Source organism: Salminus brasiliensis, chromosome 20, assembly GCF_030463535.1.
Source record: "Salminus brasiliensis chromosome 20, fSalBra1.hap2, whole genome shotgun sequence".
Classification (NCBI taxonomy): Eukaryota; Metazoa; Chordata; class Actinopteri; order Characiformes; family Bryconidae; genus Salminus; species Salminus brasiliensis.
The window spans coordinates 30,974,234-31,001,672 of record NC_132897.1 but is presented as its reverse complement, the minus strand read 5'-3'; the positions used below and the strand labels follow the sequence as shown (position 1 = coordinate 31,001,672).

Here is a 27,439-nt window from a genome sequence, read left to right as displayed (position 1 = left end):
GTCATGCGTGTGCATTGCAGCCGAGGATGCGCGTGTTCTATGAGCTGGCTCATGACCTCATCGCTAAACAGTAGTGCTTATATACACACACACACACACACACACACACACATACACACACATACACACACATACACACACATACACACACACACCTCACATTTCAGAAGTGCATGTTGAACACATTAACAGCATCGTTAAATGTACAAAATAAGAGTTAAAAAAAACAAACAAACAAACAAACAAACAAAAAAAAACATTGCAAGTAAAAGAGTGTTGCATAATAAAAAAATAACCTCAAGTACTCGGACAGCGGGTCGCAGTTGGCTGACTGATTTGGAAATAAAGGGAACGAACCTGCCGACGTGGCAAAAATGACAACATGTGTGTTTGACTCTGTGTCTTGGGGGGAGGGAGGGTTAATGAGAAGCGTCTGGATACACAGACACACAAACAGAAGCATATGACGGATCCAAATGGTGTGCGATTCTGTCCGACACCGACAGCTTCCGATTTCGCCAAAGGGTACGGAATTGTATAGGCAATTGGATTGAATGGAACTAAATGGAATTGTATAGTTAAAGTAGTTTAAAGGGCCCATATCCTACATTTTGCCATATAAACGGCCTTTGTTGTGACTGGCTGCCTCATTCAAAAGGCAGTCCGAGCTAAAAATGTCTATGCTAAAATTTCGGTAAGCTGAATCGGCTTAATGCAGCTCAAATTCCAAGTGTAGGCAGTATGGGTTGGAGTGTGGGTGGTACCTTTTTTTTTTTACTTTACTAGTACTGTATATAAACAGGGAATTTCCATGATATGGGCCCTTTAAGTATTTCTGGGAAGTCAAAAGTTCTTCAAAGATTTGTAACAGCTTTGATCAATATGGAAGCTACCTTAAAACTCGAACAGTCAAGCAGTTAGTTCCTGGTCCAGGGAACAAATGTGGTTCTCCACCCCTCCAGCTCTTTCAAACTACGCCGATGCATAAGTATCAAATGAGACGACGGAACCGGTCACCCATCACATTCGAGAACCAGCCTCCAATGTGACGAGTTACTGGAGTATGGCTTTCTATGGCTATAATCTCCTGTTCCCCAGGCAATGAGCTTCACTGGAGAATCTTTCACTGATCTTGAGAACTGTGCCAGAGCCCCAAAACTCTAGCCTCAAAGCGTAGGGTTAGGATGACCTCATTTCTTGAGTATGTGAAGATATCTGTGCTTTGATGTTTGGTTTTTTTGACCCCCCCCCCCCCCCCCCCCCCTCACTCCCCATTACAGCAAAGAAGAGCACCACAAGGAACCCGAAACAAAGAGTCGGAGTCAATCGACAGCTCTCTTGCAAATCTTCATGCAGCCTAGTGTGTGTGTGTTTTTTTTTTTTAACATGTCTGTAGTGTTAAGATTTAGTCAAAATAAAATGTACTATGGGTCGCAGGCCAGAAGAAAGAACAGCCAAACATCTCCAGCGGCTTCTGTGGATGTACCAAGCGGGAGAACAGCACAGAGATTTGAACAGAATTGTCTTCTTTCCCACCCTCACCCCCAACATCGTAGAAGCCTGTCAGCACAGAAAGAGTCACCAGCGACAATCCGGACGTCCCTTTTCCTTGGCTGTCCGGAAGGACTGTGATTTAAAAGTGTCGTTCAAAGTCAGCAGGAAGATGTGATTCACACTGAAACGGGACATAGATGGGTGGATGAATGGAAAAAGCAGGTAACAATCTCTCCTGCCCTGTCGGGCAGAGGCCTTCGGCAAATATGGCTGCTTGGTTCTGCAGGGTTGAACCAAAGCGATGATGCCCTCAAGGATTTGGCCAAGGAGCGGCAAGTGCTCTACACATGTTTTTTTTTTGTCACACACATTCAGCTTCAGCTCCATGCAACAAAAGCCTCTGAACCAGCAGTTCCCAAGGCTGGTCTGGGAGTACCCTGCATATTTCAGTGTTTATCTGCTCAAATACACCCACTTTAACTCAGGAATGGCGTGTTAATTGGTTGATTAGCTGAACCCTTGCGTGTTACAGAGTTCTCCAGGACCAGGGTTGGGATCCACTGCTTTTACGTTCTTAAAATATTTGGCTATCTCTCGCTTTTTTCTTTTTCTTTTTTTTTCTTTAAATAGCATATTTTTTATATTCATAGTGTTTAAAATGTCGGTTTCTTTGTTTTTCAGTTCATGTACAGTACCGTCCTCCCAAAGTTCCTTCTGTGGGCTTTGCCGAGAAAGAAATTTCAGGAAGGAAATCCTTGTGCAGAGAAACTCTCCCAAGCAGGGCAACATCTCACATGTATCCTTGATCTTTGTGGTCAGCTTCTGGGCTCAGCTGGCCCTGCCCCCCCAGGACTGAAGAGCCAGTCTGGGCTGACGGCGTGACCCGGCTCTGGCGACAGTGACAGGAGCAGCAGGGTCCCAGCATCGGAGGAGCATGCAGAGGAGCATAAATCCTCAGAGGAGAAGGTGAGGCTGCCCAGCTTGGCGAGAGAGTTGGATCGTTTGAGACGCGAGGGGACGGTGAGGCCTGCCAGCCGCATGCGGGCTTCAATCTCCTGCGCGCGCTGACGCACCAGGCCAGGCTTGCCCCGCACGCTCCGGATGCTGTCACTGCTGGAGCTTCGCGTGAGCGTGGAGCCATGTGGCGAAGACACAGGTGTCAAGCCCCCCGATCCAAGGGCGGCTAGCAAGGACTCGTTCGTGAGGGGCACAGCTGCGGCGTCTGAAGACAAATCCGCTTGTGCCCCGAAAGGTCCAGAGGAAGGGTCTGCATATGGATGCTCCGGGGTCTTCAATGGATGATCTCTCGAGTGCTCCTGGAACAAGCCGGAGAGCTTCTCCAGGCGCTCAGCTCGCCGGCGAACCAGGCCAGACCTGTGAAGGTGCACTAGTGCCTCCTGCTGCGGTGGGTAGGCAGGTCCCACTGGCCTCTCTGATCCCAGAGTCGAGACTCCATCCTTGTGTATGCCTGTGGAGCCCTCCCCTGCCTTGTCTCTCCCTCTTAAACATCCACTCCCCTCCACCTCCTCCCGCAATACACTGCCCTCTCCCACCTGGAGGGGGTTCAGCGATTTGTTCTCTGGCTTGTCCGGAGCGACCGAATCAAGGCACGGATCAGGGGCTGCCTTGCCGCACTTGGCACAGTCACAGCAAGGGCCACAAGCCCGCAGCAGACTGGGAGTGATGGGCATGACTGGCACATTGGCACAGGGTGGCACCTCGATAGAGATACTGGGCACATTATGGGGGGTTACAGGAGCAAGGCCCCGACCACAAGAATCCGAGTGAGTGATGCGGCTGGGCTTGGGTGTGGGGAGAGAGCTAAGCGCTGGTCTGGGTTTCCCCGGCTGCTTCTTAAGGATGCTCTCCTAAACAGAAAAAGAAAAAACAGAAAACTGAGGAAAAAATCCATGTCCTGGACCACATAAAGGCGGCAGTGAGTAACAGTACAAGGTGATATACTGTAAATGCTGTAGAACCAATGTGTAAAATTACTGTTCGCAGAATGTAGTAGAAGCCTAACAAGTCAATGAAAGTTTCAGAACATATGAGGACATCGAATTGCTATACTCACAGCGAGGCTGTTCCGTGTTCTGAGGTGATTGTTGTTGTTGGAGTTTTCGTTGCAGAGGTGATTCATGGCTCCCAGATCGATCCCACTCTCCTCACACTCCTCCTCCTTCTCTTTTGCTCCTCCCCCACCTCTCCTCCCACCCTCAGCCAATGCCTCCATTTCCTCCTGCTCTTTCTGCGCTTCCTCCTCGTCTTCCTCCTCTACTGTGCTGAACTCCAGACGCAGCCGGAGCTCCTCCAAAGGCTCTGACCCCCGCGAGCATGTCTGGGCCGCTGTGCCCTCTCCTGATGCGGCGAAGCGGGGCAGTTGGAGGCCATCCCGCCCCTCGAAGGTCTCATCATCCAGGAGGGCGTCCCGTTCCACGTCCTCGATCTCGATGAAGACACGATCCACGTCCAGAAGTGGTGGGGCGCGGACTGGGGTGGATGGGTCGCTGTCCAGGGCAGAATCGGACAGCCGGCGGAAGTAGTAATTGTAGTTCTGGGGGTTGGCAGGGTCCAGTTCCAGTGCAAGGGGGGAAGAGTGGGCTGCGGCTTCACAGCATGGGGTGGCACCAGGGGTCACGCCCTCGGGGTCGCTGCAGCAGGAAGAAGCAGCCTGCTGGCAGTCCGGGTGATCACACTCAGTGTCTGGACGCCACAGGCGGTTGTGGCGCTGCTTGCTAAAGAGGAAGCACAGATTAGTTACAAAGCCCCGTCATCACCATCTCAGTGTCTTTGCAGTGCTGAAAATCACCCACTACCTAAATAATACCTGCTCTGTGGTGGTCAGTCCTGTGGGTCCTGACCATTGAAAGGAGAGAAAAGGAGGCCAAAGTAAGGAGGCCAAAGGAGGCCAAAGTATGCAGAAAACAGAGGGACTACAGTCTGGAATTATAGAACTACAAAGTGCTACTATATGGAAGGGGAGGTGATAGAATAGGCCTAGTTCATTCCAGGGGTGTTCATAATATTCTGATATGTGTAGCTGACCAGCAAAGACCAGGTTTAGTGGCCAAGTTTGCTTTTTTAGTTTTGCACTGGAGCTACAAGGTTAATGTAGCCAACAAGTAGTTTTTTACAGTCATGCACAGTTAGATACAATAGCATAGCTAAAGAAGCAAAATCTTCTTCAAAACAAACAAAAAACAGTAACAGTAACTACAGTTTGAACAGTAAATGTTTTGGCAAATGTAGAAGCAATGAAAAGGGCAAGTGGTCACCTGGCGTCAAGAATTCCCTCGTATTCACCCAGCTGTCTCATGAAGCTGTCGTTGGGCCGCGTGATGCTGCGTTTTTGCTTGACAAAGTTGTAGGCCTTCTCCAGAGACCAGCCGTACTCCTTCATAGCGTAGGCAATGACGGTGGACGCCGAGCGGCTCACGCCCATTTTACAGTGGACCAGACACTTGGACTGGTTCTTCCTGTGAAGTAGGAAAGGATGTGGACATTAAAAACAAGCTTTAATTCGCTGTAATTAATTACTTAAATGATAATTAAAATATATTTAAAAAAATACAATAAAAAATATTAATATACAATCCAAATATAATAGTGTTTAATCAATGTTTTGTGTTTTCCTGTGTAGAGGACACAGGCCTTTACAGCATGTTTTACTCATTTTACTCTCGTGATGGGAGTAAAATTAATGGTAAGGTATTACAAGTTATCACACTATACAATATATTCTTTAACAAAATATTTACTATAGTTACAAATATGTATTATTTTGAAAATAGATCAGTTAGAAAGCTGCACAGGAGATGAAGCTCTTTTGAACTTTTTAGTATCAAGCTATTGATTATTTCATTATGGATTAATTTGCTCCAGTTTTCTCCATTAATTGATCGATTGATTTGGGTTTTATTTTTAACTCTGAAAACAAATGACGAATTATTTTTATTCGGTTGCAATTATCCCCCCCCCACCTCCACCGCAACTCTAATTACTAGCGCCCCCCTACTGGGTCTGGCAGAACCCCTTAGTTCTAACTCACTCCTCCAGTGTGTCTCTCTTACTTGGCTTTGACAATGAAGTTGTATGTGTCGTTCCAGTGGGCCAGCAGATCCGTGGTTTCGTCATCGTACACGCGGACGTTGTGGTAGCAAAATGTCCCAGGGAAAAAGTTGTCAATCTCTCGAGTGACGTTTAGGATGTAGCCCACCCTTACAAAACGAAGCAAAACAGTATGTTCACTGTTACAGAAAGCCTTCAAAGCCATTGAGTCACATTTTCTTTATTCTGCCTTTATTTATGCAATTATAACAAATGTCGCTCCCCATGTGGAAAGTAACTGTGTGAACCTGAGTGAATGTTCTGCTGAGACAAGCTTGGGTGACGTTTAGAAGCTTTAAATAAGATTTGAATAAGAGTCTGTGGCTGAAATATGCACTTGAAATCGACTTCAACTTGAGTAAATACTAAAAACGCTGCTGTTTTTGTATGCGGATGCAGAAAGAACTGGAATTTGGCTTGAAAAAATGTAAACGCAGCATAAGACAGACATATCCATGTCCTGCATTTTCGTTGCATAGACGTAATTGAACCTCACCCACTCTCCTGCAGCTCCTCGAGATTGGACGCGTTCCATTCAGATCCCTAAAAAAAAAAAATCAAAACACTGGCTGTGAACAACATTGCCCTTGACGTTAATAATAATACGTTAATATGACGTTAACATTGCCCTTAGATAATATGACCTTCACTGACCAGGTACAGGTGGTCAAATATGAGTGTGGCTTTGTCCATCTGCCCCAAAATCAGCAGCATCTCGTTGTCAATGAACTCTTTGTACTCCTTCAGGTTGCAGTTCATGTGCTGCTCTAGCTCATTACGAATCTGAAGAAAGAGGAACAAATAGGTGACGTATTAATAACAAAAATATAAATCTTCAAAAGTGAAAACTTCTAAACATGGAGATATGTTAGATGCAATAGCACTTTATTAGGAACACTATACTAATACTGGCTAGGGCCCCCCTTCGCTCTTAAACAGCTTCAATTCTTCATGGCCTGAATTCCACATTTTTTTGCCACATCCCAAAGGTGGTCTACTAGTTTGAGATCTGGTGACTGGAAAGGCCACTAAAGATCAATGAACTTCAATGTCATGTTCATGAAGTCAGTTTAAGATGGCTTTTGCTTTGTGACATGGTCCACTGTCAGGCTGGAAAATAGGTAAATTATCAATAGACTCAAATAGACTGTGACATAGACTGTGACAGAAATCAATGAATGATTGATATAAACTAGGGATGTCCTTATCAAGTTATTTTGCCCCCAATGATCTGAGTCCTTTAATGCTGAGTATCAGGAGATACGGATCTGATCTTCATGTCTGTATAAAGAAATGAGCCGCACAGTTTAGAAAAGATCTTAGTAGCAGTTTCTACAATTAGACATCCTGGACTTATTGTTTTAGTTTAGTAGAGACGTTTCTTAAAAATGTTAAAAAATGTTTATAGCTTAAATGTTTTATAGTGTTTAATATCTTATAATGCAGTCCTGGAAGATAATTCAGCTCCCAGCTCATTTAAACCACTGCAGTCAACTTACTTCCTGTGTGTGTAGTAGTAGTAGTAGTAGTACACATTCTGGACTGATTCTGTTGACTGTCGACTACTGGTGTGAAATATAACTGATTTATAGTGGCCGAATGTGCGGTGATTTGAATTTCTATTGCGTGTGTAAATTAGCATTAGCGTTAGTCTCCACTCAGTCCTTAACATGCTCTTCAGTGCTGGTTTGAACACTGCAAAATGCATGCGGTTCTCCCGCTGGTAAAACGGAGCATCAACTAGATTGAATGGGGACAACCCTAGTACTAACAGGTCCAAAGTATGCCAAGAAAACATTACACCACATCTACGAGTAAAAACTGTTAAAACAAGGCAGGTTGGGTTCATGGATTCAAGCCAAATTCTGACTCTATGCTAGGCTACATTTCTCCTGTCTTCAACCGCCCACTGTGCCCACTGCAGCTTCAGCTTTCTGTTCTTGACTGACAGAAGTGGGACCTGATATGGTCTTCTGCAGTTGTAGCCCATCTTCCTTAAGTTTGGATGTATATATGTATACACACTTTACATACTTAATAATCCTAATAATATATCAAAGAGTGTGTATTACTATTTAATTGTGGAATGCAGAAAATACAGATTATAATTGTGCAGACGGGTAGGAGTTTTGGCCCACCTCTTTAGACGTCACATTCTCCAGGTCTTGGAACATCATGATGCTTCTGAGTTTGGCTTTGACGAGGCATTCCGTTCGTTCCCTCTCTGTTGGCCTGGCAGGGAACATGGAGTACATGGGAGCAGTTAAAACATACAGGAATTCCTCTAAACCTGCAGGTAGGCGAACTACCTCAGGGTAGGATGTAGAAAAGGCTATGATTCATTCCAACAGGAACATCAGGCTGCTGCGACATTGAACAAATACCTACTTCAGTACAGATCTACAGTTGTCTTTTTTAGAGTTAGGAGTTAAACGCTTGATGGTCAGATTTATGGTCTGAGCTGGCCATCCACGAGAGAACATACCCTATGCAGATCAACCAGCTGGTTAAGCTTTAGACAAGTTTAGGTCCTAACCAGTTGTAGGACGGGCTTTCGCTTGAGTTCAGTGGTTTTAATGGTTCACCTACCTTTTAATCAACCTCATTATAGTGGTGGACTGATTTGGTCAAGTTGGTCATGTTGATGGACCACTTTGGACATTTGACCATTCATCACTAAACTTTTACATATGAATGAGAAAAGGACTGACTTGTCGTTGAACAAGGCGGGCGAGTCTGGCCGCAGTGTCTCCAGGTCCTGCATGGCGTTCCACTCGTTGATGCAGCTCTGCTCAGAGGAGATGCAGCTCTCGTAGTAGCCCGTCCAGGTCAGGGCCATGCCCCCAGGGAAATAGTTATGCCTGCGCGAAACCTCGCACGCCTTGTGCAGCACCTGCAGCGCTGACCTGAGGAGGGAGAGGGCATCTCGTCAACTCTCCTTTAATAAAATTACATATTTAAAGCACAAAGGAGTAGAAATAAAAAAACAAAAAGCAATTCCACATCTTTACCAACAGATGGCAGCATGGAAACTAGTTTTAGCAGCAATATCAGCCGATCTCCCACAGGCCCTCATCGCATTTGAACAACAGCACGTTCACACCACTCCGAACCCCCAGAGAAGCTTGTTCATTGGCAAATAAAGCTCAGAGGACACGGGCACACCCAGACGTCTGAACAAAGGCTTCCAAATGCGCACAATAACGTGGATGGAAGGCCTTTCATTCTTATCTAGTATTATTTTTTGCTTTTTATATTCTAATGAAACAAGCAGACTGTAAATAGAGGCAGATAAACATGAAACCGAAGCTTCTCACAGTAATACATCCCTATCGAAAAGTAGGTCACTGCATAATTACAGACTACTATATAGTATAAAGTATAGCATACAGTACTACTATTCTATACAATAGCGGTTAGAGTAATTTAGAATAACTTAATAGTCAGGCATCAACAACCCAACCTCAACCTGGATGAAAACACTATGAAACGTGTGTGTGTTCAAAACGCACACCATATATAAGGTCAGAGACAGACCTCAGTGTGAGCGTGGCGCTGTCTGATTTAATTTAATTCTGATTTAAATGACCTCGGTCGCAGTCAGTTATGCAAAATCGACATGTTAATGAGCTTATGTATATTAACGACCAGTGCTCAGCCTGTTGGATGTAGAATGTAAATCACATGTTAATGCAAGTCATTGCATAACTAAGTCTGTGTTCAGACTGTTTCACTCGTTAATGCATTCACTAGTCATTACACAGTGGTTGCTATGCACCATGGAGGTATAACAGCACTTGAACATGGCAGACATCCTACATAAGCATTACTTTTTAGGGGGGGGGGGGACTACTCAATTAAATAACTACTGTCATTTGGAACTCCATAGAAATGGGTGTACTGCCTGAACTGAACTGCTAGTTCTGCAGATGTGCGTAGGTATGTGCGTCTCTTACCACATGGCCTGTACAGACACAGGCTTGAAGATGTGCGTGCGGCCTGCGGTGTTCACGCTGAAACCCCTGGAGATGAGAACAGAGAGGTCAGCAGAGTTCATCCCCGCCCCACAGCTCAAATTAAGACGCTCATTCCACTGTCGGCACCCTGTTTAGTGTTTTGCTGCTAATTACCAGGTGGAAAAAGGATTCCAAACAATGGACAAGAAAACATTCCTGACGTCAGCATTAATGTTGATGTTCTGTCTAATTTAAGGTTGGGAGTAAAACTATAGCTTGAATTCATTTAAAATAGTATATATAACGTAGTATAACAAAGACAAAACTGGTTGAAACCCAATCAGCTATTTGTTAATATGCAGTTTATGCATTCATTATTCACTAGCTGTTGTTTACAGGCTCTCTATAATTATTATATTATTATATGAGATGACAAATATTAAGTTGTACAAAACATTTACTTTACTCTTAAATGTACATAAAAAAACAATACAAATAAAACTGTATACTAGTCTGGATTGAATGATTTCTGTTAAATAAAACATTTGGCTTTTTTTTTTTAAATAAATATTTAATATGTTGATGTTGTGCACCTTCACAATAAATTTTAACTAATCAGTGGGAAGCTAAGTTGTTTAAAAAAGTTTTTAGAAGTATACAGAATGAAGAACTAGGAACTGATTAGGAAAGCAATAAATCATAAATGAATACATTTATATGAAAATGAATCCCTCATATAAATAAAAATAAAGTTGCAGTCAAATTTCGAAGCAGACAAAGTTTTACCAAAAAATAAAGATATAACTGTACACTGTAAATTTTAAACAATGAGCTTGAGAAACCGGTGGCCTCACATTTGAATAAATTCACTAAATTCAGTTTATTATGAAGTTATATCAGGAACTTTATTTGAACCTAAGTAAACTATTGATATATATATTTAAGTTATTATAGATTATAAAACAATACAATGGAGCATCACAGTTGCTAACTACAAACCTAAGATAATCTATAACGTTGTAAACTGCAATGCTGGGTCTATTTAATACAACTAAATTAATTCACTCATTTTCTGTAAGAACTTTAGAGTGAAGTCTACACACTGACATGAACTTAAGTAGGATTTAAAATCTAAAGTTCAGGATCAAAATTAGAATTACTAGAATTTGCTGGAAACATTTTTTCCTGAAATGTTGGTTGATAAAATTACTTAAACCTTTGTAGTTGTATTTGTCATGTTGTAGAAATTGTACCTACACAGCACATGAGAAAATTCACCTCCAAACTACAAAACTAAAATAATCAAAAACATTGTAAACTGCAATTTGAGTAAATGAAATAGTTCTAGAACTTTTTTTTTTTGTTACACTTCAGTTAATTGATATAAAAAGGGTTTGTTCAAAAATAAGTAAACTTGCTTAAAACATTGTGGTAAAGTACACCATAATCAGATTTATAATTCCTAAGGTATTCTCCAAATACTTAAAATATAAAGAATATTAACGTTTCCCCTTTTTCTAGGCTTACTGAGACTAAAATACATTAATATAACCAATCCCAAACTTTTAAATGGTAGTGTAATAAAAGTGATACCACAAAGACCCCAATGAAGTTAAATTCATGGTTTACTGAAATATTACATGTGCACTATTTAACCCTTACTTCAAAATAAATCAATTGGTATCTTGACTGTACTTCTAGCTACAAAGTTAGCATAACAAAAAGTCTAGTTGATGTAGCCTTCTGTTACTTGGTAGCAACATCAGCCTTGTAACTCCAGTAAACAAGTATATTGCATTGACCAAATGTTCATTGACTATGTTGGGAGAAATAGCATAAATATGATCTTAGGCCTTTACAAACCAAGAAAACAACCCTGAATTAGATATTTTCATACATACAAGGTTTGGCAGCCCTATCTTTTTTTTCTAAGTGACAAGAAGTACAGAGAAGCCACTTCAGTGCTTCAATTTAATAACCCACTTACTGTTTATTTGTTTATATTTATATATTGGAGAAAAAATAAAACATATTACATTTTTCCTTTACTACAAATTCAGCAAATAAATGGAATTTGTGTCACGTCTGTTTCCTTTAGAGAGATAGTCATGCTTTTCCATAAGGCTATATGCATCTCTAAAATGCTACAACAGTGTTTATTAGCCCTGGTCCTGAAGGAACCCTGCCCTGCACATTTTAGTGGTTTCTCAGGTTTAACACACCCACTGCAACTCTGAAAGGATTGTTAATTGACTGATTTACTTGAATCAGGGGTGTTGACAAAAGGGCAAGCAATGAGTGTGCAGGGCTGGGTGCCTCCAGGACCAGGGTTGAGAAACACTGTGCTAGAATATTCCATAAGGCTGCATCTGCTCTTCTTAACCAGTAGGTGGCAACGCAACAAAGCTCAGAGCTCACTCACCCGTCTCCATCCAAATGGATCTTCGTGTCACTCCAGAGAGGCAAGACCATTCCTATAGAGCAGCTCTTACTGTGGAGGGGGGAAAATGCCACACTGTTATACAAGAGCTTCAGTCAGTGACAAAGAGCAGAAATTCTGATTTCACTCCCTAAATATTCCTCCCTCAGCCCAGCGCACCTCCTAGAACTCCTGATATAGAGTACGAGTCGCGGCACATATGGAATTTGGCTTAGGGAGTGTTTAGAGTGTGAACTGGTCATTTTCTTCTAGTCAATCATAATTGCTGAGGCAACAATCACGTTTTACACATTTTGTCGCAACTGTTCACCACAGTTGCTGCCGCATTACGTTTGTGCTGAAAGTTTTAAACAAAATAATAAGACTGCAGGCTAACATTGAGTATTAAAATAATACAGTCATACTAATAAAATGTAACAAATAAAATGTGTGTAAAAATTTGGACATTCTGTCCAGAAAATAAACCGGAATTGTGCAGCGAAATGTCCAAAACTGTGTTATCTGTAAAGGATGTGTACTAATTAATAATATGTTGGCAAAATCAACTAAACATTTCTCTTCACCAGCAGCTCCCTAACTTTCACAAGTGACTAAGTTGCAAGTGCATGTTTTCATATTTTGCTATGGACCCAGAAATTGTCTAAAATTGCAGGGACTTAAACTGGTGTCCGTACTGCAAAAGAAAACACCTGTAACTTAAAAAGCTTGACTCACTGACAATCAACAATCAACTGCAAGAGTCCTTTAGTAAAACCAATGGTTCTATCTAGGGAATCATAAACACTTCTGGCCTGCCTGGGTCCTTTATATCTTGTATAATGTCAACTTTACATTAATGGCATTTAGAAGATACTCTAACAAAAGTGCTTAATTATTCACTCTGAATATTCAAAGCTAGAGTTAATGGACCTAATTAAAGATACTTTGAGCCATGACCCTGCAGAAATGAGTATCCAATAACCCCCACCTGGCCTTGGGGATGAGGACCAAGCAGACTACACATCCAGCATGGTCTAGCAAAAAGTACTACAATCCAAACGCCAACCTCTAGAGCAGAGCACAGTTCCAAAAGAGCAGTTCTAAGCACAAATATCTTATGTATGGTTCACAGAACGGTTCTATATAGCACCATAAATTCACCTACTGTACTGACAAATCTTATATATCATTTATATAATACAAAACAAATGACTGAAGTGCGTCAGCACTATTTAAGTGCCAAAACGTATAGTTAATTTCAATGCCCTATATTCAGTTGTGATCAAATGTTGACATTATATATATATATATATATATATATATAAATATAAATAACTGTAACAGAAAAAAATAGAAATTGGTGCAGAAGTTAAAAAAAAAACAAAAGAAAATCAACACAAGGTCAAAATTACACACCTTAGGTCAAAAAAATACTTATAGCACATTTAATATTTGGTTAAATAGCTTAGCAGGTTGCACCTTGACCAGATGCTTTTGGTAGCCATCAACAAGCTTCTGGCAGAATTCTGGTTGGATATTTGACCACTTTTCTTGGTAGAATTGAGGAAATATTTACGATCGGGTTGAGATCAGACCTTTTGAAAGGCCTTATGTTAAAGCTTAATGTTAGCCTGCTTCATCGATTCCAAAACCACCTTGTCTGTGTGTATTTGGGGGTCAATGTCCTGTCTGAACACTCAATTGTGTCCAAGTTTCAACTGTCTAGCTGATGGTTTGAGTTTATGCTAAAGAATTCTTCATGATTCTATCCACTTACACTTGAGCAATGTTACCAATTTCACTGGCAGCAAAAATAGCCCCAGAGCAGGTTTGCTACCACCGCCATGCTTAACAGTTGGTACAGTGTTCTTTGGGTTGAATGCCTCACCTTTACTTCTCTAAACATACCTCTGGTCATTATGGCAATTATGGTTATTTTGGACCTTTCAGCACCACTAAATTAATAATCTAAGCGGGTGTTGACCCTGTCAACAGTAGTTTATCTCCACCCATTCACACTGGACTGCTTTTTCTATGAAGCACAGTACAGGCCAGCCAATCAGAACAGGGTACATTTACGTATTTCTTAAAAGCACAGTAGCAGAAACAGGAAAGGATGGAAGGGATAAAGAGAGGTAGATAAATAGTAATATACAAATGAATTATGTAAGATACATGCAAACTACGGGCCTTTCAATGCATATTAAAGTTATGTTCTATTAAATTGCTATTTTGGAGCTATCCATTTTTTTGAAGCTGTGCCAAATCCAGTCTTCATAACAGGTCTGCTTCTTAAGGCTATAAGCCTCCAAATCAGCCGCAAGTCCTCAGCTTCAACTGAAATGAATCACTTCTGATCAAGAGCTGCTACTGGTGTTATTGCAGCTGTTCCCGATCAGCATCCTCACCATGCTGACTAAGACTGTCTGAGTGTGCTGAACCACAATGTCAGACAGTGTGCATTGGATGACCGCATAACCACAGGGATTAATGCACTGTAGCGAAGCTCAGGTGGTCTGTCTTACAGTGACTCAAAACTCTACACTCGCTGTCTTGATAGCAATATGATCACTGCAGCTGGAGTAGCCTGCTTTTTATTTGGCTCCACTTGGCCATCTGTCATTCAGATCCTAAAGATTCTTCCTATTTCTGACTAGCATTCGCAGAGTGAACAGATGTGCAGGGTAACAGAACAAACTAGCCACATTAACTAAATAACAAATCACAGCTTATCAAAGAGAATATGCCCTTTTTCTTTGATTGTATGTAGTCTCTAAATCTGTGTGATCTGAGATCATTAATTCTTTTCTGAATTATGGCAATTTTTTTCAACCTTTTTTCAAACGTACCAGAACCAGGTTGTTCTGATAATAAAACATCAAACGTCTTGAGTAGTGAAAAGGTGACAAGGTGAAAAGGTAAGTTCAGAAACTTTAAACATGAAAAATTGGTGCATTCTTATGCATCCTGACAGAAACTCTTTAGTTCACAGAGTTCAACAACTATGCAATGTCAAGTCAAGGCTACATCTTTTATAAATAAGGTGTCTAAAAACACCTTCCTAAAAGTGCTTTACTGGCACAGTGCTTGGGCCCTGATGATTGCCACTTGCAATGCATTTTCAATACATATACATAATAATATTCTCCAATTTCAGATGATAGCTAAATATTAGTTGCTTGTCTTGTTTACTAACAATGATCATTTACACAAATACACAATTCACATTTTGAAAACGTTATGTTGGCTCAGATTGGACTATAAAAATTAAGTACTCTCTGTGAGTTGTACTACAGTATACTATACTATAATAATAATATGGTCACGAACTGTGGCTTAATCACCAAAGCCCAACAAGAACAGTGTGGAATATAGTTCTACTGCTGCTGTTACGTTTTGCAGTAATTCAACAAAAACAGCCAATCAGCCTGTTGGTTAAGATAAGATAATCCTTTATTAGTCCTGCAGTGGGGAAATTTTCAGTGTCAAAGCAGAAGGGGATAGCAAGACACTCCGTTACAAAAATGTAGATAAATAATTTACACTATATACACAACATAAATAAACGGTGTTACGAGTTAAGGAGGGACAATGCTGTGGCAAAATTCTTTCAAATCGAAAGCTAACATTACTTTCTAACATTTGTCTGCATTTTTTCTTTCTTGCTGATCTGAAACATTATAGGAAAAAATGATTAGTGCTACCTTGCTGCACTCTTCTATAAGTGTTTTTAACTTTGTTTGCATGGGTGAGCTCACCTGTCTTTGTTGCTGAAGTCCATCCCCAGCAGAATGTTCTCCTCAGTGTCCTGCCTGCCACTGGTGTAAACCACCACCATGTACCGCACCCTGTCTGACCATGCACTCTCCAACCGCACCGCCTGATGCACAAACACACAGCCAATGCGGGCAATCGGTCACTAATACAAAGCAAAGCAAAATCTCTAATAGCAGTGATTCAGTACACAAACAGTGGCATGCAAAAGTCTGGGCACCTAAAGTGATCTGATCTAAAGTTATGTCAATTCTGGAATTTGCTTTTTAAATTCCATCTTTTACACTTTAAAAATAACCAAAAATGCACCCTATTTGGTCAGTACTTAGTAACCTCCTTTGGGATTCGCGGCCATTCTTCCTCACAAAAGTCTTCAGGTTTAGGGAGAATCTTGGGTTGTCTTGCTGCACTGCCCTATAGGTGTCTGAATTATGTTCAGGAACATGGGGGTCATGGCAAAACCTTGGTTGTGGTATGGTGATATGGTGGTGGTATTTAATTGATTCCTTCCACCCTTCTACCAGTGAAATGTTCCCTGTGCCACTGGCTGCATGACTGAGCCACCCCCATGCTTAACAGTTAGAGAGGTGTTCCTTTCAGATGTATCAGTGATGTTCTCAACCTCCTAGTGTCGGAAGCATTGCAATTGATGGGGGTTGGGTCCTAATGAGTAGGTGGGTGGGTTAACTGGTGGGTTAAATTTAGGAGAAAATGCCCAGAAGAGCTCAATTGGTTTTGCTCTCTCTAGGGTAGGTAGACGCCACTTTCTCCCTACATCACTCCATTGCAGTGCTGGCCGGCACTGCCGTCTGCTTGCCCATGCATCAGAGCTGGGTATATGGCGCTTTCATCCAAACGTATTGGTTGCAGTTCGGAAAAACAGGTACTGGCTGCCTGTGCATGGTCGGAGGCGTGTGTTGGCCCCCACACATTTACTAACCCAGAGCGACTTACAAGGCAACCTTGTAACCTTGTAGCCCACCCAGACTGGGAATTGAACCCTGGTCTCCCACATGGTGTTTAGCTCACTGTGCTGTGTGGGTTTTTTTTAAGGTTCTGTCGCACCACACCAACCAACCTCCCTGTGTCGGGAGCATTGCAAATGATGGGGGGGACTCCATGTGAGTGGGTGGATTAACTGGCTAAGGTAAATCTGGGAGGTAAATGCAGATGTGTGAAAATGTGCACGCTGCTCTCAGGGTAAGTACTGGCAAGAGAAGTTGGCTTCAGTTTCCATTTCACTCAGCGCATCACTCTGCATGTGGAAATGTTCGGCAATAACGCACCTATGCCGAAGCATGTTCTCATCCCTTAATGAACATGGCGAAACACACACAGCCTCCGGCCGGCAATAAAAAGCACTCAGGCGTGAAAGAGTGTGTGTTCGTGTGGGAGGGTGTGCACATGTGTACATATGTTTGTGTCTGCGTGTGCGGTGTGTGTACTTACCAATTTGATTCGGTCTTCAGAGCGAAGAATGTTGATCATTACCTGCAAGTGCTGAGGTAAATCTCCTACAGAGGGAGAAAGAGAGACTGTTAAAACCAAACAAGAACATGACAACTCGACCTATTGGCATTGCTCAACAGCATGACATAAGCCATATATTACATCTTCGTTAAAACAAAAACCCAAAACAATACAATGCAGAACTGCAGCAATAAAAACTGAAAACAGGATTTAGAGAGGTGAGGCCCAGCAGGAAAGACAGGAATGAATGATTCACACCCTTGATGAGTGAGAAGGCGGCTGGCCAGTGTTCCGAACAAGCAACAACAACAAAAAAAATTTAAATAAGAGCACCGAGCACTCGCCAGTCTCGGCCTTGCACGTGTCTGGGGTGCGGGGACCCGGACGTTTGGAAAGTGCTTGCAACACACCTCTTTGTTCATTCACTGCCTTGCAGCAGTGATTTTAATGAGAGTGTCCAATGAGCTCATTCCCAACACATCATTTTATCCACCTCACTTTTGTTAGGATTACTAGGATTACAAAACGACTCATGGTTTCTTCTAAAGTTTACTCTTACAGTTCTTGCCTGTTCTGACTTTTAAGCCTTACTGGCCTATAGCTGCAAACTGTCCATGCTGTTTCATGGTGCATCAACCGCTAGCTTGTATGATGGTTTTTACCTTTATTTAAAAAATGCTCACTTTTGAGGAGATGGTTGATTTTGTACTGTAACGTCCACTTCTCTCAATGTCTCAGTAGAGAGTGAGAGATAGGGGGCGCGGCTTACTAACGGTTGCCGCAAGGCACAGTACGTTCAGCTTGTTCATGTTAAAAGACCAAACACAGTCACTAAATTATGGACAAGAGCCAGACAAACTGGGGCTCAGCTACGCTACTCTGATAAAGGGAATCTGCAGGCACAGCCCATGTTGGAGACGGTATGTGTCGTCCCACTCCTGCAGACGCTGGGCCGGGTAACCTCCTGCTCCCACTGTGGTGGGCCTACAGAATAGCAGAACTCTACTACTTATCATCCACTATGGACGTGTGGTCAGGGTTTAACACACTACAGTAATACACCAAGTGGTATCTGGCCTGTGGCAGCCTGTAATCCTATGTGTTGTGCAAGTTACAAAAAAAATCCACTTCTTCCACAGTCCGTACAGTCCGTATATGGAAACCACACAGCAAAAGCAGTGGCTAAAGTTTCTTTCTGACGACGGAAACAAATAATTTGCCTCAAAATGCATCTAAAAAAATTATTTCTCCTCTACTGCATGACAGCAGTGCCTTGTACAAGCCAATCAAACAGCACATTCCCTGGTTAACTATGCAACTTTCAAGGCTTTCAAAGGTGAAGATCGAGTTTTCAGCCTCCTTCAGGGTCTGAAAGAAAAAGGAGACCTTGAACCAGGAAACCAGTTCTCTAGACAAAGGCAAATTTAACAGTCATTTATATGCATCCTGTTTCTAAGCCGCCCTGGTATGACCCTGGGCTACTCGTCAACGCAGAGTGAGGATAACACGCCAGCCAGACGAGCTCATAAATCAGAACCGCTGTCTGTGTTAATTAACAGTTTGGGTTCCGATCAGATGTTGTTTGACGCCCAGCACCTCTGCTGTTGTTTTTCCTTTTAGGGGTCCAAGCACTGAAGTAGCTTGAACTCCATTGCTTTTGTTAGGATTTTTTTTTTTGGCAACACTGCAGGTAACTAGTGTTCCATCATGGCTGGCATGGTGAGAATGTGCAGTTGGGTAAGGGGGGCAGGTACCCAAGGCCCACGTCTGAATAGAACCTGTCTGGAAACAGGATTTAAGCATGTGAAAGTACAACCAACCCATTTCGGCTAGTTCCTGTGTTTTGGCCGAGAGCAGGAATGCTGGCCTGGGGTCAGTCGTTGCCCTTTTACGCCCTAGCAAACTTAATTATGCCTACAAGAGGGTGCCTGATCCTGGATCATCACGCTCACGGTTTCCCCCACGATTTGTTGTGTATAACTTAATTCACCTGTTGAAAGACCATCCTTAATTTCTACCTGCTGCCTGGCAAAAGTAAGCAAGGGTCACTGTCCCTTTTCCAGTTCTTCCCTAAACCTCAACTAAACAGCAAAACCGACCTCAGGTCAGTGCCAAAGGGCAGCCGCACAGAAGGCTGCATGTGACTCTCTGAAGCCACGTTTTACAGTAGTATCCCAATTTATTCTAGAGGATACAGGATCTGTGTTTAGGACAAAGTGTCTTAAAATAAAATGAAGCGGCCACAGATGTGAAATGAGGACACTCGATGACGTCACTAGAGAACTGTACTGGGACCTGTTAAAAAAACAAAAACAAAAACAAAACACAAGCTGCCAATCTTGACTGTTCGTGGGACTTGAAGCTTGCTTTATGCTTCATTTGTCCCCGCATCTTTAATTCGGACCTTGTGCAGAACCAACAGTTTGCACTGTTTTCATGTAATTGATTTGGGGTCTGTATATCGGATATTAGAGATGGTAGCTCTGTATGCATGCATATGGGTATCGGGCTGGATTGGTTATCTGATCCTATCCTTTAACAACTCTAGTCTGTTTCACTGTGCGATGTCAAGTCAAACATTGGCTGATACTCAATATTCCAACATCAGTATCGGACAAGAAAAATAGCGTTGTGACATTTCTGCTGAATATGAACAGAATCACAAAGTCTGTAAATACAACAAAAAAGGTGAATTTTCTTTTTTGAAAAATGTCAGGATCGCGGGAGAGTCTAATTAGTCTGATTAGTATTTTCACACTCTGTGAATGCAACAGTTTTCACAAATGTGACAGCTTTCACAACTGAAACTAGTTGGATTAAATGTCTTGGATTAAAAATTCTTTGTTTCAAAAGTCTCAAGTAACTTGCAAATACTTTTGGTAGTCTGGATGGACGGCACTGGACAGATGTTAAGAAACTTCAGAAGAGTGTTTGAGTGACGGTGGACTGGCTGAGAACTGACTGGGCGAGGACTGACGGGTTGAGGACAGACACGCGCCTCCTCCGACACATGCCCAACCATTTTTTTTTAACTGACGCTGAGGCAACGTCACTAGGTAACCAACAGGCTTGAAGGAAAGCGGCAGGTACCCAGACGTGATGCATTGGCTAGTACACACATGTGCTGTCCAGCATTACACTGAAGGAATGTGGAGAGAGATGGAGCCATCTACCCACCCAATTGTGCTCTATCCAGCACCGGCTGCTGATGGCAAGCAGCATGTAACCCTACAGAATAAATGTTTCTCTGTAATTCAGGTGGATTTAGTCGCAATATGTACAGTTTATAAATGTTTATGTACATGTATATGAAAAATATCAGACAGCAGCACCAGCCCACAAGTGTCATATTGGCGCAGCCCTAATTGTTACCTTTGTTTGGCCCTACAGTACAATACCTGTGTTACCAAGGAACTGGGAATGAGCTAAAGTAGAGTCTGAGCTACATGCAATCGAGGCATTAATGATTATTTAATAGAGGCATTGATATAGTCATATATTGTTTGTCATGAAATTGTACTGAATTATTATAAATAAACTGTACATAAAATATAATCATCTTGCACGGTCACATCCTGATCAAGAAACGTCCATAACCTTCAAGAATTACCACAATTACCAGTGTGATATAATAATGCGGTCAATGGAAATGCCATATTGGTATTACTGAGCATCAGACTGAAATCAGCAGGAAAATAATCAGATATCAGAGGGGGAAAAGAATAAATCAGAAGGAGAGGAGTAGTCCTTCTGGTCTGATATATATATATAACAAAGTGCACAATGTGTGTGCTCGAACTTTTGCCCATGTCTGGTACCTCTTGTTGTAAATGTGCAATACTTGGCAGCCTGCTCGTTCCAACAACGCAATGAATCATGACTGCAAGTCGCAACAACCACAAAAAGAGTTATTGCAAAAGGTGCGATATCAACAAGCAGGAGTACAGGACCACCTAACGCCAATGCTTTCTTAAAGCGCTCTTATTGTTTCAACACTCCTTACACACTTTACACATGACTCACTCTCTAACAACATCAGATACCGTCATTGGACCCACTCCAACGGGTGTATCAGACGACGTCTTCATAAACAGGTAAAACTGAAAGCTAACAAATAGCATAATCATCATAAGACCTTAGAAGATGGAAGTTGTATGCGTGTGGGGAGAGGGTGGTTGTTACATCATGCTGGCAGACTAGGAACTCCAGGTCACCTAATACTAAATGCAATGCACTTGTTTATACAAGAACAGAACAGTCACTTGAGATCTTTTTATTTACTTTAAAGTTTCACACCTCCGGGTGCTGAAACGATCTTAGCGCAAGCCCTTGGGCTTCTGAATGGATGAGGGATTGTCTTTAAGAGCAAGCAGCTTCAGTCAGTGTGGAGAAGCAGCATGAATCAGAAGCAGCCGTTAGCAGCAGATCCTGTAAGTTGGAAGATTGGGCCTCCATGGATCACATCAATGAGCCTGGGCACCCATGGCTGGCAATAACAACGGTTCAGAAAAGGCCTACAGAATGAAGGCACCCTAGGAACAAGGTTTAATAGGTCCGTTTACAGGCTAATTCACAATATAGGATCTGGATATCTCTGCTGGGTCTGTCATAACACGGACTTGGCCATGCGTCTGCCTTGTAATTTACATAGGCCAGGCTAATCTTTCGTATCAGACCTATTAGCTGCTGTCCAGGATAAAGAGACAAATATATCACAATGTAAATCACAAGTGTTTAGTCTGATTATTTATTTGTTTATATTTAAGATGTATTACTAATGAAAAAAACAGCCGCCTAATAAGCCTGTAGAAGACGAGAAATTAATTATTAATTATTTCAAAGCAGGCGATGCCGCAAATGCTGTCAGGCCTACCATTTTCCTTTTCAGCATTAAATAATTCAAATCTTGACTTATTTCTTTGGTTGATTTAGTTTTATTCATGAGCTAATTTTAAACATAAATACATGCTGCTGTCTCAATATTCCACAAATCAACACGGCAGGCCTGATTTTTAAAAATTCAAAAATACGTTTACACTTCTAACCGTTTTACTGTTAAAGGACTGCAGCCCCTCTACAAACTCCATTAACCACCAATTCTTGCAGCATACCCTCTGTATTTCAGTTTACAAAGTCTTCCGACAAATCCATGAATGCCTCCTGAAGAGCGTTCCCGATTTGTCGGACAAGATGTGTGGAGATTTTCTTCATAACAGTGAGAATTTTTTTCTGTCATAAGCTCTAAAGGCCAAGCGGTCTCTTTATAGTTTCTATGCTCATCAGTTCCTTCTTGCTTCTTATCACCGTTCCAGACGGTTCATTTTTGTTAATCTAAGATCTGGCCAACATCTCTTACAGTTTAATCCTTGTATCTCATTCTTGGTAATTAATGGTGTCCTTGACTTTCATTGGCACGACTGTGGTGCTCATGCTGACAAACAGCAAAAGCAGACTCCAAAGCAATTAAACACACCGGACTAATCACAAACACCTGTAAAGCCCCATTACCCAAACATTCCCAAAAGGAAGATTGAGAGAAAGTATAAGGCAGGCATGTTTCTAAAAAAGTGGCCAGTCAGGGCATGTGCAAGGTAGAGGGTTCTAATAAAGTGGGCAGTAAGTGTACAGTAAGGTCTGTGTTTCTAATAAAGTGGCCAGTCAGGGCATGTGCAAGGTAGAGGGTTCTAATAAAGTGGGCAGTAAGTGTACAGTAAGGTCTGTGTTTCTAATAAAGTGGCAAGTGAGTAGAAGAATCACACGGTAGAGGTTTCCAATAAAGTGGCCAGTGAGTAGAAGTACAAGGTAGGTATGTTCAACCCACTGTGTGGAACAGGACAGTTGCTGTTTTATTAAACTCCTACTGTCCCCTGCCCAGTGCCTACATCGGACAGAAGTGCTGCGCTCACATCTTCAATATGCTGCGCCAAACCGCTAATCCGGCTAATCCACGTAAACACACGCACGCACCACACTTGTCTGGGACATGCTTAACCAGCACTGTGGAGTGTGTGTTTGCACTCAGCGCAGGCCCTGAGTGTGCTCTGAACCTACACAGGTGCTGCGCAGCATCTGCTGTCCTCACGCTGCCTTAGCACACGCACACACTTCAACAGCAATGGCTGAAGGTTATTGGTAGAGATTCGGGAGGGGGCGGGTGGGGCACACTGGGACTAGGGAGATTTATGGAACCAATGTGCTGCAGAAAAGAGACAGACAAAGTAATAATGAGGGGGAGAGAGCGCCATCTATCCACCCCGAGAGAGCACGGCCAATTGAGCTCTATCGAGCTCCGGCCACTGATGGCAAAGTGGCATTGCATTCAAACTCGCAACCTCCGGGGCCATAGTGGCAGCACAATAGACTGCTGAGCCACTCTGAGGCACCAGCGTTTGTACTTGAGTCAGAGGCAGCGTGCATGCGCTACACTTCAGTGGCCCGAGAGTAATGCAGGGTAGTCTGATAGAGGATGTCCATCAAGTTCATTCAAACATAACAAAACCAGCAAAGATGTGTTTGTGTTTTATAGTGTGTGTACATACGTTGGACACTCACCTGCATGTTTGTGGTGGGGGTGTGGCCTTTGACCCTGCGCACTGCTGCCCTGCTGTAGGAACAGTGCTGCCCCCTTCACCATGAAGAAACTCTCACTCAGACTGCAACAGAGAACGAGAAACAGACAACTTTAGTCAATTGAAACTGGCAAAAAGGTTCAATACCCACAGCACCACACTGGATGCAATTACTGGAAAAAGGTCCAACACAAACAGCACAAAGTAACAGGCAAAAACGGTCCACTGCACACGGCACTACACAGCTCTAGCAACTGGCAAATAGGTCCAATCTACATAGCGCACCAGCAGGCTACGTACAAAAAGGTCCAACACATATAGACTAAACATGAGTAAGAATCCTGATAGTCTCCTGCAAAAGCTGCCAAAAAGGTCCAGTCTGCGAACCAGGCCTTGAGATGGGGGGAAAATCCCACGCTGTGACTCACTGTTTGGTAAGCACTTTGAGCTGGGTTTAATTATCTCCTGTAAGCCACGCTGGTTAGGGAGAGCGATCCTCGACAGGAGTCGGTCTCAGGAGCCAAAGTGGCAGAGAGGCTTGGGGACGCTTACGCAAGCCGTCTCTCACCTGCGCTGTCCTGCATGCTCGCGACAGCTTGTCTGGGTTTGTGTGTTCAGGTTGCATGACGATTCATTTCCCACAGCGTTCGGGCGTTTAACACAAACAAAAACAGGTGGGGCGATGGCAAACCATGTAAAACTCTATGGACTTCAAGCTAACAAGGCCCCATTCATCTTTTCTGAGAGAATTCTGACCACAGACCAGTTTGATGTGTGGCTCACAATGTGGTCCTTAATATCAATATTACATGACTGAATCTACGTCCCCACCCTCACCTGTGGTTAGGAAGTTCGGGTACTGAGCAAATACATGCAACTAGAATAAAGAGCTCTGTTAGCTTGGGTGGCTTAGACCTCTCTCGCAATAACACAATAATTTAGTGACGAACAAATTTTTATTTTAACGGGGCTATAAAATGTGGCAGATTTCATTATGCTGATTGTAAGTGTATAAAATTACCCATAGCTACTATAAAAAGGGAGTGCCTTAACATGAGGGCAGAGAGAAGGAAGACTTGCTAAGTTTGCTAACTGCTCAAGCTAGAACTGTAGTGACATCCAGAAACAGTGATCATATACTTCTCTGACAAACTAACATGTTGGCATATTGTCCGCTTAGGAGAAAAGATCTCATGTAGTAAAGGTGCACGTATTTGTCACTGTACAGTGTACACTGTACAGCGAAATGTGTCCTCCGCATTTAACCCATCTGGTAGTGAACACACACTCACACACACACACACATGTGTTAGGGGCAGTGAGTACACACACACACACACACACACACACCCCCAGAGCGGTGGACAGCCAACTCCAGCGCCCGGGGAGCAGAGAGAGTGTGAAGGGCCTTGCGCAAGGGCCCAACAGTGGCAGCTTGCCGAGCCCGGGAATCGAACCCACAACCCTGTTATCGATATCCCGGCGCTCTAACTGCTGAGCCACCAAGCCATCAAGTCCTCATTAGCCCAACATATTAGCTAGCCCAGCTTATTGGCTAATCTGCCAAAACTGACTTTTTACTTTTCTTATTTCTTTCTCTTTAAGGCAAATGTCAGACAATAATTTTAGCTTTCAGTTTGAAAGTATTTTGTGTTCATTTGTAGTAGTGACTTATCTTGACACGGTCTGGCGGGAGCCCCAATATCACCACCTTCTTCCACTCACTGCTTAAACAAGCAAGCTGACTGGACTTTTTTTTGACGAAGGGTAGGACTTTATCCATAACCAGCAAGCTGACTGGCTGTCTTTTTGTAATGTTGAGCGTTCCAGAAACTCTCATGCATATTTTAAGCAGTGACTGCTCTCTTATTTACGACATCTCTGGGTTGACATTTATTAGCACAAGAAACTAGTAAGCATGATGACATCACCAACAAATCGACTATTAAATTAGTAGCCAACTAATCTGGTTGTTGATTTTAGTCAACCAGGTCCCCCTAATAATTAGTAATTGTAGTATAGTAGTGATCGCAAATTAGTGACCTGTCTGCCAGATCCGGTCTTTTATTGGGGTCTCTCTAACCTCAATTCACTGTAGTTACTCATTATACATAACCATTCTGTCTTATTATCAAAACCTATTGAAGGTGTAACCACATAGAGGGATAGTAAAGCATCGAATAATGCTGAGGGATAATCTAGTATCTAGTAAACAATGTGTTAAAGAGGCTGTGGGAGCCATTTCACAGGCAAATACTGGGGGGGTAATAGTGCCTGTTCTATCATTATAAAGATATTAATTTGAATTAATATTAAAATGCAGATTATCTGCGGTAGCTCTGGACCTAAAGGGCATTTTTGGATCATTTCTCTGGATAATTACATGGTAAACAAAAGCATTTCGGCTGGTTAGCTTGTTTGATTTCAACTAAAATTTGATTTATCAATGAATCTTAATAAGGACACCAGCTTTTCTTTCAGCCATTTCACTCTTGCTCTACTCCCCCACCCACTGAGAAGCTGAGGAAAGTCTGAGGATTTGCTGCTCTGAATTCTGGACCCAGTTTGGTTAACCATGACGAATACCACGTGAACTGACCCGAGACTGGTTAAGAGAGCAAAACACTTGAAGAACCCACGTGACCAGAACAACAATGCAAGTGAGTAAGGCTTCTTCACAGAATGAGGGAGGGCAGGAAGGGCAAAGAAGTAGCTGAAATATTTGGGGTCGTCCAGCTGGGGTCGTAGTCCTGTGCTGACTCACCCTGCTTGATTTTTGGGGCATTGTCTCACGCTGACTGGACCTCCTGTGTCCAGTGTCCTGAGGAACTTCTGCCACGCCTTCCGGCAAGAAATAAATCGATAACAACAGAAGTGGCTTTGTCCTTCCTCCTCTCTTACTTTTCTTGCCCCCCCGCCCCCCCCCAACTCCCTCTCTCTCACTTTCTCTCCCATCTCCTTCTCTTCCTTTCTTGCCCCCCCCCTACCCTCTCTCTTTCCTTGCTCGCTCCTAAGACAATGTTGAGCTGTTTAAAGGATGCGGGGGTGTCTGCGGATTACAGAGGCTTTTGTTTCACTCCTTTTTTCTTCTTGTCCTCTTCTCTCTCTCTCTCTCTCACTCTGTCTATCCTACTGGCAATATACACTAGGCCTAAGGGTAAGGGTAAGAAAGAGATGAGAGACCACAAAAAGAGAGAGAGCGGGAGAGAAGTAAACCAAAGAGCCTGCGCTCATCTTGAGGTGTATAATTATGTGAAGTTTCGAGGCTTCCGAAAGCAACAGCCTAAGTGAAAGGTGCTTTTGTCTGCAGTGAGCCTCCAGGATTATCTCAGAGTTTACCAACACAAAGCATGGCAAAGGTACATAAGTTGGCGCTAAAACCCAGCCTGTGCAATGCCTGTAGAGGGTTTTAACTACTACTACGGGTGTAGCTATTTCAATACAGAGCGAAAAGTCTCATTTGTGCACCCAACCACCTCCCTCCATGAACAAGCAAAATAAGACCAACTCTTGCATATTTTCCAAGTAAACTATGGAAATAACTTATAAATGATTATTATATATAAAACATTTTTAAAAAATAATTTTTTGTAATGTTTTTTTACCCAATATTCATCCACTCGTTATTACTCTACCCCAATTAAATGTAA

General features: G+C 42.6%; 1 protein-coding gene across 2 annotated transcripts in view; it reads right to left on the bottom strand.

Annotated features, from left to right (window-relative positions):
• Positions 1–1,273: 1,273 nt before the first annotated feature.
• The window catches only part of ssh1a (slingshot protein phosphatase 1a), a 52,521-nt gene continuing 26,355 nt past the window's right edge, over positions 1,274–27,439 (bottom strand). For both annotated transcript variants that reach the window (XM_072664867.1, XM_072664868.1), the window contains 13 exons: positions 23,773–23,873; positions 17,200–17,264; positions 15,735–15,856; positions 11,980–12,048; positions 9,558–9,623; positions 8,313–8,507; positions 7,740–7,833; positions 6,256–6,384; positions 6,098–6,144; positions 5,565–5,711; positions 4,770–4,970; positions 3,569–4,229; positions 1,274–3,362 (listed from right to left, as the gene is read on the bottom strand). In XM_072664867.1, coding sequence (XP_072520968.1) covers positions 2,310–3,362; positions 3,569–4,229; positions 4,770–4,970; positions 5,565–5,711; positions 6,098–6,144; positions 6,256–6,384; positions 7,740–7,833; positions 8,313–8,507; positions 9,558–9,623; positions 11,980–12,048; positions 15,735–15,856; positions 17,200–17,264; positions 23,773–23,873 — 2,950 coding nt within the window. In that variant the 3' untranslated portion in view covers positions 1,274–2,309. The remainder of the gene's footprint in view (positions 3,363–3,568; positions 4,230–4,769; positions 4,971–5,564; positions 5,712–6,097; positions 6,145–6,255; positions 6,385–7,739; positions 7,834–8,312; positions 8,508–9,557; positions 9,624–11,979; positions 12,049–15,734; positions 15,857–17,199; positions 17,265–23,772; positions 23,874–27,439) is intronic.